The following is a 19,332-nucleotide window of genomic DNA, read 5'->3' on the forward strand; positions in this document are numbered from 1 at the left end:
TTATTTCTTCAGAACTGGAATTATTAGGTTCATTAGGTCGTAAATAGTGCTTTGTTATTTATTTATATCGCTATTTTGTGTCGCTTTTTATTTGAATAACTACTCGTTTTTGATGAAATATGAGTGATATTTCATATTTGATTGCATACATTATATTGTAAATATATTTTTTTTCGTGTAAAATGTGTTCAATATAAAAATAGAGACCGTGTGTGTTGGAGAGTCTGCCAATTCGTGACTTGAGTCGAAAGAGAAAACTTCAGGCTTCTAAGCAGATGATGCGCCCCCTACACTAAACTTTGGCTCTTTTTCGCATAGTAAGCTCTGCCATCTAGTGGCTTAAGTCTAAAAATGGAAACATGACATAATGCTTTGCGCCAATGAATAGGCGGCTTCTGTGCTGACATCTACAGTTCATTGTTTTCTTTATTGAAGTAATTAAGTAAGAAGAATTTAAAAGTAAAATTTCATTTGTCGTTAGCATTTAGATCGGCACTTTGACAGATTGAGATCGACGTGATCAATCATCATCAACAGTTGATTATCGATTCATAAACGATTTATGAATGATTACATATAACGAGTTCATACATAAGTTGCTATTCCATATTTTGGATGATTTTGTGCATCGACTAGGATATACCCCGGGATTTTGCCCCTTGCCTCTAAATTTTGCTCATCCCTGGTGTGTGTCTCTTGAAGTAGTAAAATATCAACATTGTGTTTCGTCAAGATTCTGTGCAAGACTTCGCACTTTGCCAGGCTGATTCCTTCAATATTAAGCTGGCATACACATAGGCTGGGCCCAATTGTAATCTTTGAAGAGCTCGTATCATAATTTGCATCCATCATAATTAGCCAGTGCAATCCATGCACCATATCATCTACGACTGCCCTAAGAGAAAATACCCTGGAGATACTCTGGACTTGCTCCCCCCTGATGAAAACGCAGCCCGATGGGTGAAGGAGGTAGATGTAAAATTATAGTACCTAATTAGTTAAAGTTTCACTAATACTGTAAGCGACCATACGACTAAATAAATAAACGAGTTCATGAATCGTTTTAGTTCCTGCGGGTAATGGGTGCAATGCTGAATATGCTAATATGTAAATATTTACGATTGATCTGTGCTAGTTTCGTGACTTTCGTGGAAAAAATCTAACGAAACCGTTTAAAAATCAAACAAAGCTTACAAATGAAATAAATGACTACCACGAAGTTTTGCTACTATCTGCACTATCATTGATATTATTTATATAAAAAAAGAAACACATGCCTGAATAAAAATATATATCCTGTATTTATTCCATATTCGCATATTTATAAGGCAAAATGATAAGCAGTTTTTATTTCAAATATACCGGGTGTTTCCTGTAACAGGAGCAATAAATTAAACTGTAGGCTGTACTCCTCGAACTCACCAACATTTGTTCTATGTAGTCTGAAGTTAATTCTAAGACTAATTTTGTTATGTTTAAAACGTGACAAGCAACGTCAAACACACTGATGACAGCGTACATTGAAAATAATATTAAATTTGTATGAAAAAGATAAAATCTAAAGATTTCATAATTTTTAAAAGTTGTTAATCAAAATTTATATCGTTTTAGGCGTACAATATATGGTTTAATTATTTGCTCGTGTTTCAGGAAACACCCGGTATAAACAGAAAATTGTAAATTAGGTTAAACAGCCATAACTCACCTTTGAAGTTGGTCGCATTGGATTCGGACACGATCGCATTTTAAAATCGTTACGCAATCGGATCGCAACGAGAACAATTAATCACGTTAACCCCTTCTTTTTAGGTGACTACGATTTTCTGTGCTCTTTCTTAGCAGTGACAGTTAAATAACGATCTGTGCTTCAAACGACTTTCAATGTGATGCCAATGCTCTTATGGTAAATTAAAAAAAAAACTAATGTGATGATGCCAAAAGCGCGTTCCAAAGATGACAATGACAGCTGTAATGCTATCGCCCGCCTGATCAAAGACCTTTGCAGCTGCTCAGAAAACGGAGCCTGGTCCCCCGAAATGACCCCAGATAAAAGAAAAGGGCCCTTCCTTAAAAGCGAACTCACAAACATGTCTGCCATGCGACGGAGAATCATGACTCTAGCCAAAAGAAAACATAGAGACGCTATCCCAGAACCGCCGAAACTAAGCAAAGATAGTCCTTTAGAAAAAAGCACTGATACGCTCACTTCAAATCTAGTTAACACTACACTAAGTTCCCAAAATAGTACTTTACGTAGGAATATAGACAATTTTCTTTTGTCTCGTCGAATGTTCGCTCTAGAAGAAGACATATATGAAAAACCAATACAACACAACTTGAAAAATTCCTCTTGCGGCGAAAACTGGTCGCTAAGCAAAGCGTGGAAAAACAACAACACGGATTTCTTCAATCGCTCGCCTACCCTCGATTCTCGTCTAATCGAGCGCAACCGAGGCTACCTGGAACGGATAGATGAGGTGCCTCGTAAGAAGAAAAGAGACAAAAAGATGAAAGAGCAGTTGCGTTACGATAGGAATATTAAACGTCACATTCGGATACGTGTGATGCTGTCTTTGAGAATGCGACGGTATATGAAGAAGCGTTTAAGGAAGCCTTATATACAGAATACAAATATACCTCCACGTCGGTTTCCTCGTGGGACGTCTCTGACGTCTAGTTTTGGGACGCGGTCATATAAGAGTGTGATGACAGATAAACTGGGGGATGGGGCTGTGGTGTTCGACATTCATGAGGCTCGGAATATCACCATGGACCTTTGCCACGACTATGAAGATGACCTCGACACGCTGGAGATCGCTTTACGCGCCGGGAATTTTAGGTAAATATCTGAACATTTTGAACTGCTAAAGTATACCAGCAATGTCGCTTAGTTACACGTTAAATAAAGTAAACACTTATTTTTTGTAAGACCAGACAGTCCAGTCTTTTATAAAAATTCTGCATAGGTGATCTTGATCGAACGGTGATAAAGGCAAGGCGTAATTTTTGAACAGTATTAGAAAAAAAGGTTTTTTAAGGAAAAATAATAAGGAAAAAGTTGTTAATCTGAATCCATAGACAAAGCCAGAACTCCAAATGGCATGTGTATTAAACATTAATCATCTTGACACATTTTCCACCACAAACACAAAGTAAAGGTCACATTTCGGCATATTAGTTGGAAATCGGGCGGAAGCGCCTGCGCAGCCAGCCGCGACGTATTGTCGTCACCCTCGCGTTCAATGACATACTCCAAAACGTCATACGTCACTAAAAAAATATACCTCTCACGTCAAATGATGACAGTTTCTTCAAGTCTCATTTGGTTGAGCGAAATGAAAAAAAAAATGGAAGAAATAGGTTTTTACTGTTTTTTTAAACTTAAATACATATTACATTTCTAAATATAAGACGGGACAGCTACTCCATGAAAAAAAAAAACTATCATACGGATCAACATTACGCGAGAGTACAGATTGACATAGGACGTTTTGGCGTAGCATGGTGGTATTGACCACGAATATTGCTCTTATTGCGGTCATATTGGATATATGACGAGTGAATAGAATGTGGTTGATCATAGTGTCAAATATATAGGCGTTCAGATCGCTTTCGCCGCAATTAGAGAATAATGAAATGTGTAAAAATAATGGGAAAGATAGTTTTAGATTCTGCCTTACTTAACTACTATAATTTTAACCACACTATGGAAAAAACGAGTACCTACTTGGAGCGCCTAATATTAGTGTTGATTTGAAATTAGGCAAGCCGTTTAGACAGGTCATATTTAAATGGTAAGTTTTTAAACTTTCACGATTTTTACACATAACTATCACAAACGGGACTTAATCGCGTTTTAAGTTTTAAATTTACCTCCGACGTTTCGAGGACGGCGTTGTCCCCGTGGTCTCGGAGAAGACTGCAGTCTTTGATGTTAAGTTGATGAAGTTTCAAGGTCCTATGGTGCATGAAAAACATTAAATCGAATAAATATCTATTTTGGAGCTGAAGGCCTACCGTGTAAGGGCTCCGTCCCACTGAACATCCCGATTTTTGTGGGTACGATTTTCTGTATTATACCATTTTAGTAGTATGAAAATGTATTCCGCAAACAATGCTCGTGTGAACGTTACTATAATATTAGCATGTATACTACTAAAATGGAATCCTGCAAAACGGGATGTTCAGTGGGAAAGAGCCGTAAAAACTGAAATCGAAATTCCGCTATTTGGCTATCTATCGCACGAATATTGAAGAGAGATATGCATAGAAGCAGATAACCAAATTTCAATTTTGGTTTTAGTAGGCCTTCTCGACTCTCACTTAAGTACCTACTTGATAATTCTTGATTGTTGGGCTCGTTTTTTTTTTAACTTGCAAATATGTAATATTTGCTTTCATTGCTCAGATATTTATTAGCCTCGAATAATTTAATACTAAATATTAAATTATTGGTGGATGTAGTCAATTAAAATGATTTGTTTGTGTAATGTGTTGCGTTTTCTGTGTGTTTGTTCCAGACATGAGACTCCACATTACCAAAGAGAATTTACATAGTAATCATAGTATAGAGGCGTATTGTCAAAGTAAATTTTGCAGTCAACTAAATTTACTGCCATCTTTCGACACAGGACTTAAACACTTAGAATGACCCATGTTCTTTCACTCATATGTGTCACTATCAAACGGGTCGCCAAATGTCATCACATCACATCAGGATCACAAATATCAGACGGGTCGCCATCTACTCGAATACAGGCTAAACGTATATCGCCTTCTTGATTTTTCGAGGCACATTTTTTCTTAGACTTTATCTTATACAAAGCTATAAATATCTTTGGTATTACGAATACATAGTCTGTACTAAGTGGGACATTTAATATAAACTTGTGCACTATTTTTTTATTACGTGTTACTCAGAATCACATGTTTTTTTGACCCTATTAAGAGAATATGGTATTCCAAGATTTTTATTTCGCTCGTACTGAAATATAAAAAAACTTTTCTCAAGAATCACTCTATTGAAAGGTGAAAACCGCATGAAAATTCAGTAGTTTTTCAGTTTATCGCGAACATACAGACAGACCGACGTGGTGGGGGATTTTGTTTTATAAGGCAAGTAATTAATAGAACTCACTAAAGTCCTTAATAAACAATGACTCTGCCAAAAACCGAATTAATTTATGATGGATTGACCAAAATTGAAAAAAAAGCACTTTCAGAGGGTAGGTGAGAGTAAATATTTACCAGTCTTCGTCTTATATGTAGAATTGTTTTATATTCGCGAATGTTCAAGTTTCATAACCTGCAGAATCGCACTACATTATTTGCTGGCAAGTTCAAAGCACGCGATGCTGTGTGCGCAACGCAATCATCGGCGTATCACGATTAGTTGACATAGTATTGGGTTCCGTTGTGAATGGCCTCTTCTAGCTTAATTTGTTTAGTAATTTAGCAGGACTTCCATTGTTTTCCGATATATACAGTGTGTCCCTAGCCATTGGACAAAGCCGAAAGGTACAAATGCATTAGGGTATTTAGAGCCAGTGTACAAAGTATCATAACAGCTGGTGTAGCGGTTTCGAAGAAATTAACAAATTACCAATTTTTACTTTGGAGCAGCCTGTATGTGTTAGTAGCTCCTAAGGTAATATCCTCAAAGAATAGTATGGAACCTTCTTCAACCTTTTTGATTATCTTTTTTATTTATGACACTAATAAGCTTCTGACTTTTGAAAAATGTCATCATTATCAAATATTTCGAACAAAATGTCAAAAATGTCATAAATCTGCCACAGATTAACAGTGTGTTTATTTTTGTTGTCGATTATTGCAAATAACTTTTGTTCGAAAAAATTTTTTTTTTATCTTTTGTTCTGATTAAAAAAAATATGAACGTCAGAGCATTCCTGAGAAGTAACCCTACGTGGGATTTCAGGGTTTGTCCAATGGCTAACCCAACTAGCAAAATTTCGTCATATAATGGTTGCGGCAACGTTTCTGCGGTATCCTTTTAGCTCTTACTATTAGTCATCATTACGAAATCATTACGTTTATATGACGCGATTTGGGCCCATTTTATTCAGCATTTCAGTCATATAAAAGTTGTTTAACTGCAACCTCCGCCACTTATAGATCTTATAATAACCACCGACGTGACTATCTTATGACAATTTAGCTGTATACTAGCAAATTACATGACTTAAATATGACTGAACTGATCTGTAACTTCCATTTATATGACATATTTGTGGAGTAATCGCATCCTAGGCTACTAAACAATAGAATATAACTCGATACTACACGCGCGAGTTGAGTGTTGACGGTAAGTATTTTCTTTATTAGTCAGCCATGATGTTACATGTTTTTATTAAGAATGCTCATAACGTCGGCGTATGGTAGAAATGTATTGCGAAGGTAAGTTTATTGATGAAGTAAACTATGTTTAATAGTAAATATTTAATGCCCCACTATAATTCTTAGTTAATTAAATATAAATTTAATTAATATTGATGATTTTCTTGAACGCCGCGGTTATACGGCATTTATCCAGTTATAAGCTATATAATCGCATCTTATATAGCAAGTTTAGCGGTCAAAGCGCCATTATACATATTTTGTCGGACATATTTTAGGGTTCGTTAGAGTTTCTGAAAAAACCTTTTTACAGATTTTAGTATTTTATTTCTAGAGACAAGTAGCACCGTGAAATATGGTCATTGTAGCTGATGTGGACTGTTTTTTAAGAAAAGAAGATCAATTGTGGAGTGATACTGATGTACAGTGGCCTTGGAGCGAGACTCATTTCATTTTGTCATCGATGTGTATTGGATGCGGATACTCAACGTCCTCGTTGACAATTGATCCCACACATTTTATCATATCGGACAATAATATAAAAAATCTACACGACACCATTTTTTTCTGGTGCCCAAACTGTTCAGAGTACGCTATATATGATCACTATCCATTAGAGGAATGTGAGTTTTGTGTGAATACTGACAATACTGACAATCATCCCCAAATCATCCAAATCTTCGGATCCACTGCTCTCATCAGCATTGAATTGGAGTTCCATTTCCTGTACGGAGCTATCTTCTACAACGCCACCAACATCAACGTGCATGTTTTCCGACTCTGCAGTACTAGTTTTTTTTTCGGTCACATTTGTTATTTCTACGGAACCACTTGAAAAATAGGCACTTGTCACTTCACTTCGGTTTACCGAAATTCCTTGCGTAAGAGTAGTTTTTAAATTGGTGATAATAGATTGCCGCTTCTTTTTCATTTTCCTCTTGTATCCACCGGTCTTTTTCGTGTTTTTCCATTGAATCCAGTCCATTTTCATATACTAAATGTTTATATCCAAACAACGTGTCGGATGTCTTTAAATGATGTTTAAGAGCTATAACAGTCATAAAAAGGTAGCATTTATACTAAATAGTGGTATAATAGCAAAGTTGTATCATTTACTCGACTACGTTTAATTCTGCTCCAATAAAGGCATATAAAATGTCATTACTCGACCAAATAGTCACATGAGCATCAGGTAGAGGTAAGTTATTCAGCAATATCTAAATCGCTGAATAAGATACTCATATATAACATGTTCTATAATTCCCGTTTATATGACAGCATGTAACATATATAGCTATTGTGCTGTATAAGTTACATGATGTCATATAATAGCAAACTACATTGCTTTTACTCGACTGCACTTGACATGTCGTAAGTCAGATATATAAGTCACTGTTACTCGACTAAATAGTCATATAAGCCACGTAAAAAAGTGACTTATTCAGCATTTCTTATATGACTTATTAGTCATATAATCAAGTCGAGTAAACGTTTACTCGACTTGCTTACATGACTGATATGCTGAGTAACTAAAAAGCTGCATAAGCTGGCTTTATACGACATGTGCTGTATAATTCACGTCTACATGACTTTTATATGATTTATTAGCTGAATAAGCTCAATCTTATATGACTACTTTGCTAGTTGGGAAGGTCACCCTGTATATAGTCCGCATAATTTAACTTTACCCCAATTTGAATAGGACAAAGGGAATTTTCTACCTACTTCCTCGCGTTTGTCCCGGAATTTTACCACGGCTCATGAGAGTTTTGGATCCGCTTGGCAACTAATCCCAAGAATTGGCGTAGGCACTCGTTTTTACGAAAGCGACTGCCATTTGATCTTCCAACCCAGAGGATAAACTAGGCCTTATTGGGATTAGTTCGGTTTCCTCTCAATGTTTTCCTTCACCGAAAAGCGACTGGTAAATACGGCCTCTACCTAAATTCCGAAAAACTTATTGGAACGAGCCGGGGTTTGAATCCGCGACCTCCGGATTGCAAGTCGCACGCTCTTACCGCTAGGCCACCAGCGCTTACAAAGTAAGGGAATATCATTATAAAACTCATATTTTTATGAAACTTTGACAATGATGACATTGCCACATTTTATCAAATGCCATTGAAAAAGCCACTAAGTTATCTTGGTCCAACTCTATATGCTTTATAGTGAGTGTGCTACCACTAGAAAAAGGCGTTGAATTCGTAAAATGATGACGTGCAAAATAACCATAGTAGAAAGAGCATGAAATTAAAATTTTCTATGGGAGGACAATCCTTCGCGCCTTATTACTTACCTACTGCTGTGGCGCAGCGACCCGAAGTGGATCTTGGCCTCCGACTTCAAAAACCACTATGGATCTCTGTCAAAAACCGTTTCTGTCCAGTCGACGGCGTCGATTTCTCTAAGGGCTCGGACACCAGATCTTTAATCCTTCTCTCTCGTCACCCTCTCCACGTGTGGATCCTAGGATTTTTCAGTAGATCTTCCGCTCAGCTACTAGTAGCACGCGCTCTTCCTTTTGTGTTAGTGACCGCGCTTCGCGCCTTACATTTTTTTAAATTTGCCGCCTTTTTCTACTGACGGAAATGGCTTGCCAAACTATAAACCACCTTTTATGATGGTTCAATATCAAGAAAGTTAAAAAAATAACTAAATAGTTGAGCTAATTTGCATTCTTAGCTCATATGAAACATTCTCGTGAAGCGTGAATTTACGACTTTGGACTATTAATTTACAGTCAATTACTTTGTAATTGTAATAAAACAACAGTTCATTCCGACCTACATCTATATACCTACCATAATAATATAACGCACTGACCATACCGTTCGGGCAGGCTACGGTACTGACAACTTTATCTGAAGATTGTTACTTGATCTCTCAAGGAATATTGAGTCTTTGTACAATGGTTTTTGAGTGTATTTTGTAATGAAAAATACTCGTAAATTTTATTACTTATCGAGATAAAGGTGTATTTTCATTTGATCTTAATTACCAGAGCAGTTTCATTGGTTATGGTGAGGTTATGTTAGTTAAGCGGACTTTTGTATTAGCATAAATATTTTTTATATTAAGATATTAAATAAATAAATTAAATAAATATTATACGATATCATTAATCAAATTGACTAAGTCCCAGTAAGCTCAATAAAGCTTGTGTTGAGGGTACTTAGACAACGATATATATAATATATAAATATTTATTAATACTTCAATACATAGAAAACACCCATGACTCAGGAACAAACATCCATGCTCATTACACGAATAAATGCCCTTACCAGGATTTGAACCCGGGACCATCAGCTTCGTAGGCAGGGTCACTACCCACTAGGCCAAACCGGTCGTCAAAAATTTTTTTTTTTTATATTTAAAGAAAACATTGAGACTGGAAAATCTATGTTCTGGAAAATCCACTTTGTCTGTAGAAAAAGGCGCGAAATTAAAATTTTCTCTGGAAGGACAACCCTTCGCGCCTTCCATTTTTTTTTTTAATTTACTTCTGTCAATTTGTATCGAATATATCTCCAGTACTTAAGTAAAATTTCAAATATCTACATATATGTCTTTCTTACTAGTTATTTAATGAGTACGTACTTAATTCATAATGCAAATACAAAAATAAGTTGCAACGAATTCAATCCCCTCATGCACAATTGCGAATTGGTGGATAAAATACGATATTGTGAATTTGTGAAAATATGGTACGTAGATGACTTTGATAAGCAGTTTTCTTTTTCGACAATTAAAACGACTGTTATTTTAAAGATGATAGAAGATTAATCCACAATTTTTATTAAACCATAATATATATTATAGATGTTAAAAGAAAATCCGCTTTAAGCTATTGGCGACATGTATACTATTGCATTTGAAGATTTCCAACTTTATTTTAAAAATTATTTGCGATGTATCACAGCGTGCAGCGCCGCCATCTACCGTCAAGTAGCGGAAGTAAGTGAAAACATACCTTGTAACAGTCGAGTATCGATGTTAGTTCGCTGCTTGAAGCATAGATGGCGCGAAACATAACAATTGTTAAACGCGCGTTGATGTTCTTTACTCGTCGTATTGCAATTCACTTAGTGATTTTTTACAGCAGTTACTCTTGTTTGCGATATTCAATCAAACAATATATATTTATTTCAGACCAAATTACAGTCCATATTTGTTAGTTAAGTATAGTAAAACCTACTTATATCTATGTTAGTTTATCCTAATTCTATCTTAATAATAGCTTATTTACAATCTTGGTGTTTTGGAGCATGCTACGACACCCAATGTCGTTTCATAGGGTTATCCAGTCTCTTTCCTATTGCCGCTAAGGAACTGTTGGCGCTGCCTCGCAGCCGACACATCTGGGAGGCTACTCGTTTGCGCACTATTGCATAATAATCAGCCATGAGGACCTCAGCAAACATGCCGAATGCGCTACAAAAATGCGGCAACCCCAACGGCATTGGACACGCAAGGCACTGCAAGCTTTTTTGGTATAGTTAATCCATAGGATATTGAAATAATCGGATAGACAGACGGACATGACGAATCTATAAGGGTTCCGTTTTTTGCCATTTGGCTACGGAACCCTAAAAAAGATCTGTAACACGAATATTTTAGCAAATATGGTCATGTGTGTTTATGGCATTTTTTAAAATACTTTTTAGAATAAGTATATCCAGTGTCATTATTATGTCAGTATATTTATTTTAATAATTAGAAGTATTGATAATATTTATGTGCATATAAATTTATTAAAATGAGATAGATATTTATATAATACATATTTTCATCTATCACTTATCAGTTATGAGTTTGTATTAAAGGTTTTAGTAAATTCATCTATTTATCTGTTTAAAAAAGTACCTGGGGACCTGTAATTTATATTTACCCACATGCAATTTCGGGTACCGACACCGACTGACTTTCTTACCTAACATGGGTATTTACACTCGGCTTCAAAACCAATGGTTTAAGATAGTGTTATCGATAGTGAGTCCGAAGATATCGGCGAATTTATAAATACGAGCCGATATGACTTCGGTGTCATACTGCACCAATATTGCAGTGCGACATTGTTGCCGACTGCATTGCTGCCGCAAATGTCAACATCAATTAGAGCAACCCTCTATTGATGTTATTCAATGTATGTTCCTATTGATTACCCGCAAAAATAAATTTCATCTATTAGTGTTTATTACACTAGTCTAAACATTTTTTTTGTTTTCAGGAGCGGTCGCCTAGCTGTCGAGGGCTGGTGGTGTGGCCGCGCGATGCCGCATGCGCACGGGCGCGCTAACAATGGCGCGCTCGCACTCCACTACGCGGCAGCGCGCGGATGTTTAGACTGCGTGCGTCTGCTCGCTAATACCACGCCTGACGTCTCGTGAGTACTTGTACTTATAATTAAATTGATTCACTATAGACACTTTCTAGGATGACGATCTAGGGCTTTTACAAATCTTATTGAAAGAAACGAGTCTTGCGTGAGGACAGCGCCTATTGTAACTTCGATTGTATCTATTTGCAAACCGACAAACTGATGTCTGCTAGCTGATACTTGATGTCTTGTGAGTTTTCACTTACACTTACACTTTTTTGAGTATGAAGGTTAATAAAATGGTTTTAACAAATCAAGGAAGGAATATATTCTTAAAGACTTGCGTGAGAATAGCACCTGTCGTACCCTTGATTGCGTCCATACCAATACAATGACTATGTATGACCGTTAGCAAAACAACTTAGCTGCCTGTCTAGTCTTAAATACAACTGTCTAAACATTCAATCCATAGTATATACAACATATTTAAGGGATCTGACGCATACATCTCATCTACGTATGTCCCTAGCCATTACAACACGCTAGAATGCTCGTACTAGCCCCTGTTCTTTCTTATGGCGGAAATACAATTAGGAGCTCAATCTTCCATGCAGATAAATCTTTACATCAGCATAACTAGAGTGTGATGTGATGTGTTGTTATTAGTGCAACACGCCACTTACCTCATAATTATCTGTTTTTACAGTTAGTAAGTTTATTGTTATTTATATATTCAATTTGTTTTTTGATACCGTAAAACCACTCAACTATAGTCCAAAACTCCCAACTATGGTCCACAAATAAACTCAATTTTTCTCGTTCAGGTGTGTATTTTACTATATTTTTGTAGTTCTAAGGCAAAGTATGTTTATAAATGGAAGGTAAAACTAGGGGGAAACCAAAAGGAACATTGGTATAGATACTTAATTTCCTTTTGAACTTGTGGACCATAGTTGCAGTATTTGACTATAGTTGGGTAGTTTTACGGTAGCCTAATTTCATCAAAGCCCTTGCAGTTATGTAAAGCTCAATTCGCCGAAGAAAAAAAACTTATACATACCTATGTATCTGTATCTACTTTAAAGTTGATTTCATAACACAACTCATGTGTTGATAAAAGTTATGCTATTTTGGTTCCCGATAGTAGTCCCGTTTTTGAGTCAGCATTAGTTTATTTTGTGTCTTGTCAGCATTATTACTCAACGTAGGAGGTCTATACAAATTTTAAAAATCCCTATTAGATTTGTTGATATTACGACCTTGACATATGACTCGAAATTCATAACGAACGTGTGTACAAATAAGAGAGAGATTGTCACAAAGACGCAAAAGCTACATGTAATCCGATTTAAATGAACATTAACTACCCAAACTACAAAAAGCAAACTGAACAGGTATTTGGGGTATCGCATTAAGCAAGTAAAATTGATTAACATTTAATTTTTAGATTGCATTTTCGTCGGGGCCGCTCACCGCTCATGCGAGTTAATAATTAGGGTAATCCACTGCAACATTTATTTACAATGATTCTGTAATCATTTACAAAATACGTAAAGTCTTATGTTAACTAAGTTCATTAACTATTCACAAACATACATTTTTCCTCCTTCCTAATTTTTCGCGTTTTTTATGGTTAGTAATATCAAAGAGAATTGATTGTAATAGGGAGGTAAAGTCTAGCTCCCGTATTGAAAAACGTGTACTAAAGTTACGATGCCGCTAATAATCGTTTGTCCCCTTCCATCATACCAATACGTCGGAAAGGGACAAACGATTATTAGCGGCGTCGTAACTTTAGTACACATTTATGAATAAGAGGGTAAGAAAATAACGTGCCCCTTAGTATGACTCCAAAAACAGAGGCGCTGTACTGCGCCATGTATTTTGCGGTCACTGAATTGTCAAACGTCAACTTTTGACATTCAGAGTTAGCATTAAATTGTCTTACAAATCTTAACCAATATATCTTTGGTAGTATTAAAGTATTTAATAGTAATAATCTAGAGAACTACCAATTTAGCGGACTTCTATAGATTGATATTTTTCCCTAGGGATACGTGTGCACTTTATTGCACTTCACACAATAAATGCGCACATTCCAACCAGTGTGTTTATTTTCAAACATCTGCAACTCACGCGAATAACAGTATACTTTAAAACTGTAATAGTTGTTCTCGTACTACACTGGTACTTATCGGCAAAATATAATTACAAATAAGTTCAAAACTAAGTTTACTCAGACAGTTGACGGGTTCGAAGCACCACTTCTATCATGTTAGGTCCCAAGGGACAGATTCGAATTGTAGGCTTAGATTAGATTTTGAAATTTTCCAGTTTGAAGTGAATTACGATAATATGACGCCAAGATAACAAACGCCCATATAAACAAGTACTCGTATCGACACAAGTAAAAATGTATGGAGAGGAAAGATTGTAAAGAAAAGGTACGTGGTCATTTCCATCTTAGGTCGGTAGGTAAATGTCCCAGCGCGCACAAGTTTTTTGCAGAAATCGCGAAGCGTCTGGTTGACGTAACTGGTGACCGAATATAGCGGCTTCCTCGCACAACTATCAGCATTGCGATACAACGAGCAAATACCGCCAGCATCCTTGGTACAATGCTTCAAGGGCGTATTTTAGATTTATAGTAACACCACTGTATATATCCATTATGTATACTGTTATTGTAAATAAAATTTGTTCCTCCCGGTAAGAATTTTCTGAACGATTATTACTTGGCTAGGCCCGCTGACAATTAACCTTTTTCATAGCAATTAGAAGACACGTAGTTTAACACTTTTCTATGTCTATGTATTATTTACGTAAAACATTTCTATTGCTCTATCAGGCGCGAGATTTGAACGCACGATATTTTTAAATTGTCAAGAAGAGGTTTGATAGATTTTTCGCTGCAACGAGACGTACAAGACATGTATGGTTTTCCTAAAGTGTCACCGATACATTCAGTTCAATCTTAGCCACTTTAAAGGGGCCCATTGATTACCAGTTCGCCGGACGATATCGTCCTGTCAGTTATTCGCAAAAGCTGACAATCGCGAATAACTGGCAGGCCGATATCGGCCGGTGAACTGGTAATCAGTGGGCCCCTCTATATCCCCGCTTACTCTACAAGAAGCGCATTAGTTTTTGCATCCGTAACTGTGCAGCACGATCACGTAACGGGCAGCCTGCAGCCTGGCCAGCTCTAATTAGCTGCATCTATGATTGGCTGATTGTAGTTGGTGGAAATTATTGCTTTGTAAGATATTTAGACCGATAGAGAGCTTAAATATGTATCTGTACGTTCTGCTTCTTTGCAATCGTGTAAGATGTTGTCATAGTTTTTTGTAATTTTAATGGATTTTTGTATTTTCGTTGGGAAGTTAGTCATTTAATATGCGCTAAATTTTAAATCTTTGATAAACATGTAAAACAAAAACTATTATTTATTATATTCAAGGTTTGATAGATAATTAGGTCCAAGTCTAACGGTTTTCAATGGAACTCTGTTCTCTGTATCAATATGTACCAGTACCAATCCCCCCCAGATGTGTCCCGCCGAGTTTCTTGCCGTGCTGGTCCATATTGGGATACTCTCCTCCAATTGAGGGAGGATTTAATTCTTCTCGGGTCAGAGGTGTAGGGTTAGAGCCGATGTAGCTTTATTGACGTTCATATGCCTCCTTGAATAATAAAATATCTTTATCTATATCAATCTACTCACATACATATTTATATCTCTCTAACCGACATACACAGGGTTGTACATTCAAATAATTTAATTTGTGATTTCGTACCTTGTTACAGTGACAATAGTATGAGGCCTCTAGCGACTGTCATGTGGTTTGTCACTGTGACAAGGTACGAAATGAGTCTCAAATTAAACCTTTTGACTTTATTTGTATCCCCGAAATCGTTATAAATTACTATACCGGTGGAACATACATTAAAATAAATGCATTAACTTATATACCCAATCTTGTCTTTCGATATTAACATCAATACAATCTAACCGTCATATCATCTACGGAATCGAGCGTAAGTGGACATTAGCTACATACCTATCAATCATTTCACGATGCACCTGTTGTGATTCGACCGTTATTGTACCTACTAAAACCAACACTGTTTTCTGACCACTGGTGATGTGTGACTGGTGGTGGTGGTGATGTATTGGAAATAAGGCTTAAAAATAGACAATTTACAGTGTATATGGTATATCAGGACGGGGTCGGTCTTGAGAACTAGTATCATTGCAATACAGTTTGTCACTGTTGACCATAAGCAAATTCAAAATGAATAGGTATCTTAAAAAATCATTTTCGATAAAGAAAATGTTCTCGGAAATAATCGCTCCGACAGAAAAATTAATTGTGTCTCCTGCGTGTACTCTGACTTTTCAACCATAGGTACAAAAAATCATGCAAGTAAAGCTTAATAAATACTTTCAAATAAAAATTATAGCGGACGGTTACGCCGTTTTTGAGTTTTTGCAAAAAGTCTTCCCTTCTTTGTAAAAGTGCTGCAAAAGTAGGTAACTCCTTTTGCTTGTTATATACAGGTTACCACCTAATAGCCCCAGTTCAAGGCAGCCAAGGTAGCCCAGACACTGAGCATGTCCCGACTCCCAACCTGCTCTTGGCCGGTTTTTTTTCACATGATATTTTTCGACATCGCGGTGAAACTCCTGACCCCGTTCATCAGATCTGCGATCTGCGATCTGTAACGCCCGTACCGGCACCAGGATCGCACACTGTAAAGATGCGCCTGCGATTATCTGATCGCATCACGACCACCGCCAATCGCAGAACGTCGCAACTACGGAACTGGAACGTACGTGACCATTCGTAGACTTTACGGTCCTGTTTTAAGGTTTATTTTTGATGTTTTTTTAGCATTTTACTAGCTTCATATAAAGTTACGCTTATTTTTGTTTTAGTTGGTAAATTACAGCCGCTTTCTAGCTGTATCATTTCGTTATAATTTTTACACTTAAATACTTTCTTGGTCATAAATAGTGGTATTGAGGGGTATGGTAATTTATTGGCGTTGATAAATGTTGCGCATGAGTTTGTGATTGAGATGTTTATTAGTGAAAGGCATAATTTATCGTTCTTAATCAATAGAGGCAACTTTTTTCTGCTTCTCTGTAGATATTTATTTGAGATTCTATCAATCTATTGCAAGTTGTCCATAAAACTTCATCTGATAACCAAGAGGGTGAGGTGTCCAAAGTGTATTTTCCGACCGAAACCAAAGATTCGATTCCGCTCTAGTTTCGGACGAAACAGAACGTTCGGCAGAAACATGATTTTTATGCCGAAGGCTGCCAGAACCAAAACCGAAAAAATACGGCACGGCCATAAGGTTCGACTGGTTTTTGGCCAAAACCGAAACTTCTACGTTCAAGTATATTATATCCCGGAACTATAAAGGAAACAATAAAATAATTAATTAAACAGCACATAAAATAGTATTGATAAATAACCTTCGTGTGGTGTTGTTATTTTAAAATAAATACTATGTATTAATTACTTCCAGTAGGGCTAAGATGGCCGATTCTTTATCATGTGTCGCCATGCCTGTCACGTTCTAACTAGTATGTAAGTGCGAAAGTGACGCATGACATGACATGTGATAAAAATGCGACCATGGTGCGGCGGCGGACACTCGGGAGCGTCAGAAGGTAGCCAAATATAGCTGTCTCGGCGCTCAATACGAATTCGTTGCGTTTGGCGTCGAGACACTTGGTTCGTGGGGCAGAGGGGCACAGATACTCCACAAGGCGCTGGGCAAGCGGCTGAGGGAGGCAACGGGCGACCCCCGCGCGGGCAGCTTTCTCGCGCAGAGAATTGCAATCGCAATCCAGCGCGGGAACGCTGCCTGCGTGATAGGCACCCTACCAAGGGCGCAAAATTTTGATAGGTATTTTAAATTTTTAGCTTTAGTTATTTTAATTGTAGTTAGATTTAGTTTATTATTCATGTTGTGAAATTTTTGTATTTTAATAAGTATTGTTTACGCCCGTATTGGATTTATACACGTTGTTGGATTATTTGTTGTTGTTGGAAATTAAGGTATCGTGAAAAATGTGGACCAAAATATATCATTTAAAAAATTATTATATTATGATATTTTATATTTTAAATGTGATTTATTAATGTTACTTACCTGTACCATATGTAATTTTGCAAGTTTGTAAGCAATAGGATTTTCTAGATCGATCTAGGATTTCCGCTAATGCATATGTGTATTAATTAATGTTAATCATTAACATATACACATATCATTCATTAGTATTAGTACCTAGTAGCAAGGTTGTTGTGCGAATAATTTAGACATTGTGCAAGCTATGAAGTAACCGTGACGATTTGTTGCGTAGCTTAAAGTTTGAAAGGGTAAGTCCTAGAAGAATGTAAACACAACGTCGAAGGTGAAGCTTATAAAATACGGCGTTGCATGGTGTTTAGGATTTAAGGTTGGATTTGAGAAGTGGAGCCACTATAATTTTTGATGTTAGTTTTTAGGGGGGGTTGGGCTCTCAACTTTATCTTGATATCTATGTCATTTATGCTACTAGGCCAAGTTTGGTATGGTTTTCTTATAAATCGTGGATGCCGAATTTATATTGACAGCACTCCGAAGTAAAAACAATACAATATTAAAAAAAAACTTTTCTATGAATTCCTCTTCACGCTAAAATCGCTGAACCATTTTAGTTCAAAGTTTTTAGTTAAAACACACACACATACCATGCGCACATACACTCAAATAATAATTAAGGAAAATAGTTTTACTTTCTTTTGCTAGGAATTGTAATACAAAGAAAATAGAGTGAGCTAATATTTTACATACAAAACTTCTGCACGCTCCATTTTATTTGTATTACAATTTTTAACAACAAAACATAGACTATGTTGCTTAAATGTTCATGTAAAGTTTGTGTTATTTCAGCTTGTCGTTTTAGGGTTACCACATCAATCAATCGATAATCATCGATTGGTGTGGTGTGGTAACACCCTTAAAATGAGAGCGTAATAAATTCGATTGAATAGGACAGGCTTTTTGGCGGAGTGCCCGTGAGGTTCTTGGTTCTTAAATAAAAAATCCTATAGACTCGGGTATATCCAATATATTAGTTATATCGACGACTCTTTTATCGCCTATCACAATGCCGGTCACCGTCGCATTTACATACTTGTTAGAACGTAACAGGCATGGTGACAAATGATAAACAGCCGACCATTTTAGCCCAGCTGGGGGCCCATTTTTGAATTTCGATCGCTCGATTTCGTGTATTTCGTTCAATAGAATTGAAAACGAGTGATCAATACCACTAGATTTCTAATTACTATTGCTCGTATTTCAAAAATAGCATTTCGCCGTTTTCCACAGGTTTTCGAGTAACGAAATAGAGGGGCCGATATTCAAAAATCGGTCCCCAGGTCGAAAATAATGATTTTATTATTAATAGTGTCCGTATACAGTTCATTCTTGTTAGATACTTAGTATGTTCATTACCCTAGAAAATGCTTAAACGCTTAAACTGCCCTACAAAAATCGATCATTTTATGCAAATATCTAATAAACAATGTTTTGGAACCCCCGTTTCCTTCCCGATGAAAAAAAAATATATACAGGGCCAAATTGGCTAC

General features: G+C 36.6%; 1 protein-coding gene across 4 annotated transcripts in view; it reads left to right on the top strand.

The window, feature by feature from the left end:
• The window catches only part of LOC133526093 (espin), a 223,389-nt gene that overhangs the window by 119,366 nt on the left and 84,691 nt on the right, over positions 1 to 19,332 (top strand). For 3 of the 4 annotated variants that reach the window (XM_061862545.1, XM_061862548.1, XM_061862546.1), the window contains exon 2: positions 11,588 to 11,743. In XM_061862545.1, coding sequence (XP_061718529.1) covers positions 11,588 to 11,743 — 156 coding nt within the window. Of the gene's footprint in view, positions 1 to 1,817; positions 2,840 to 11,587; positions 11,744 to 19,332 lie in introns of those variants that run through there. The other variant, XM_061862544.1, reaches the window with a different exon arrangement.

Source organism: Cydia pomonella, chromosome 16 (genome assembly GCF_033807575.1).
Source record: "Cydia pomonella isolate Wapato2018A chromosome 16, ilCydPomo1, whole genome shotgun sequence".
Taxonomy (NCBI): domain Eukaryota; kingdom Metazoa; phylum Arthropoda; class Insecta; order Lepidoptera; family Tortricidae; genus Cydia; species Cydia pomonella.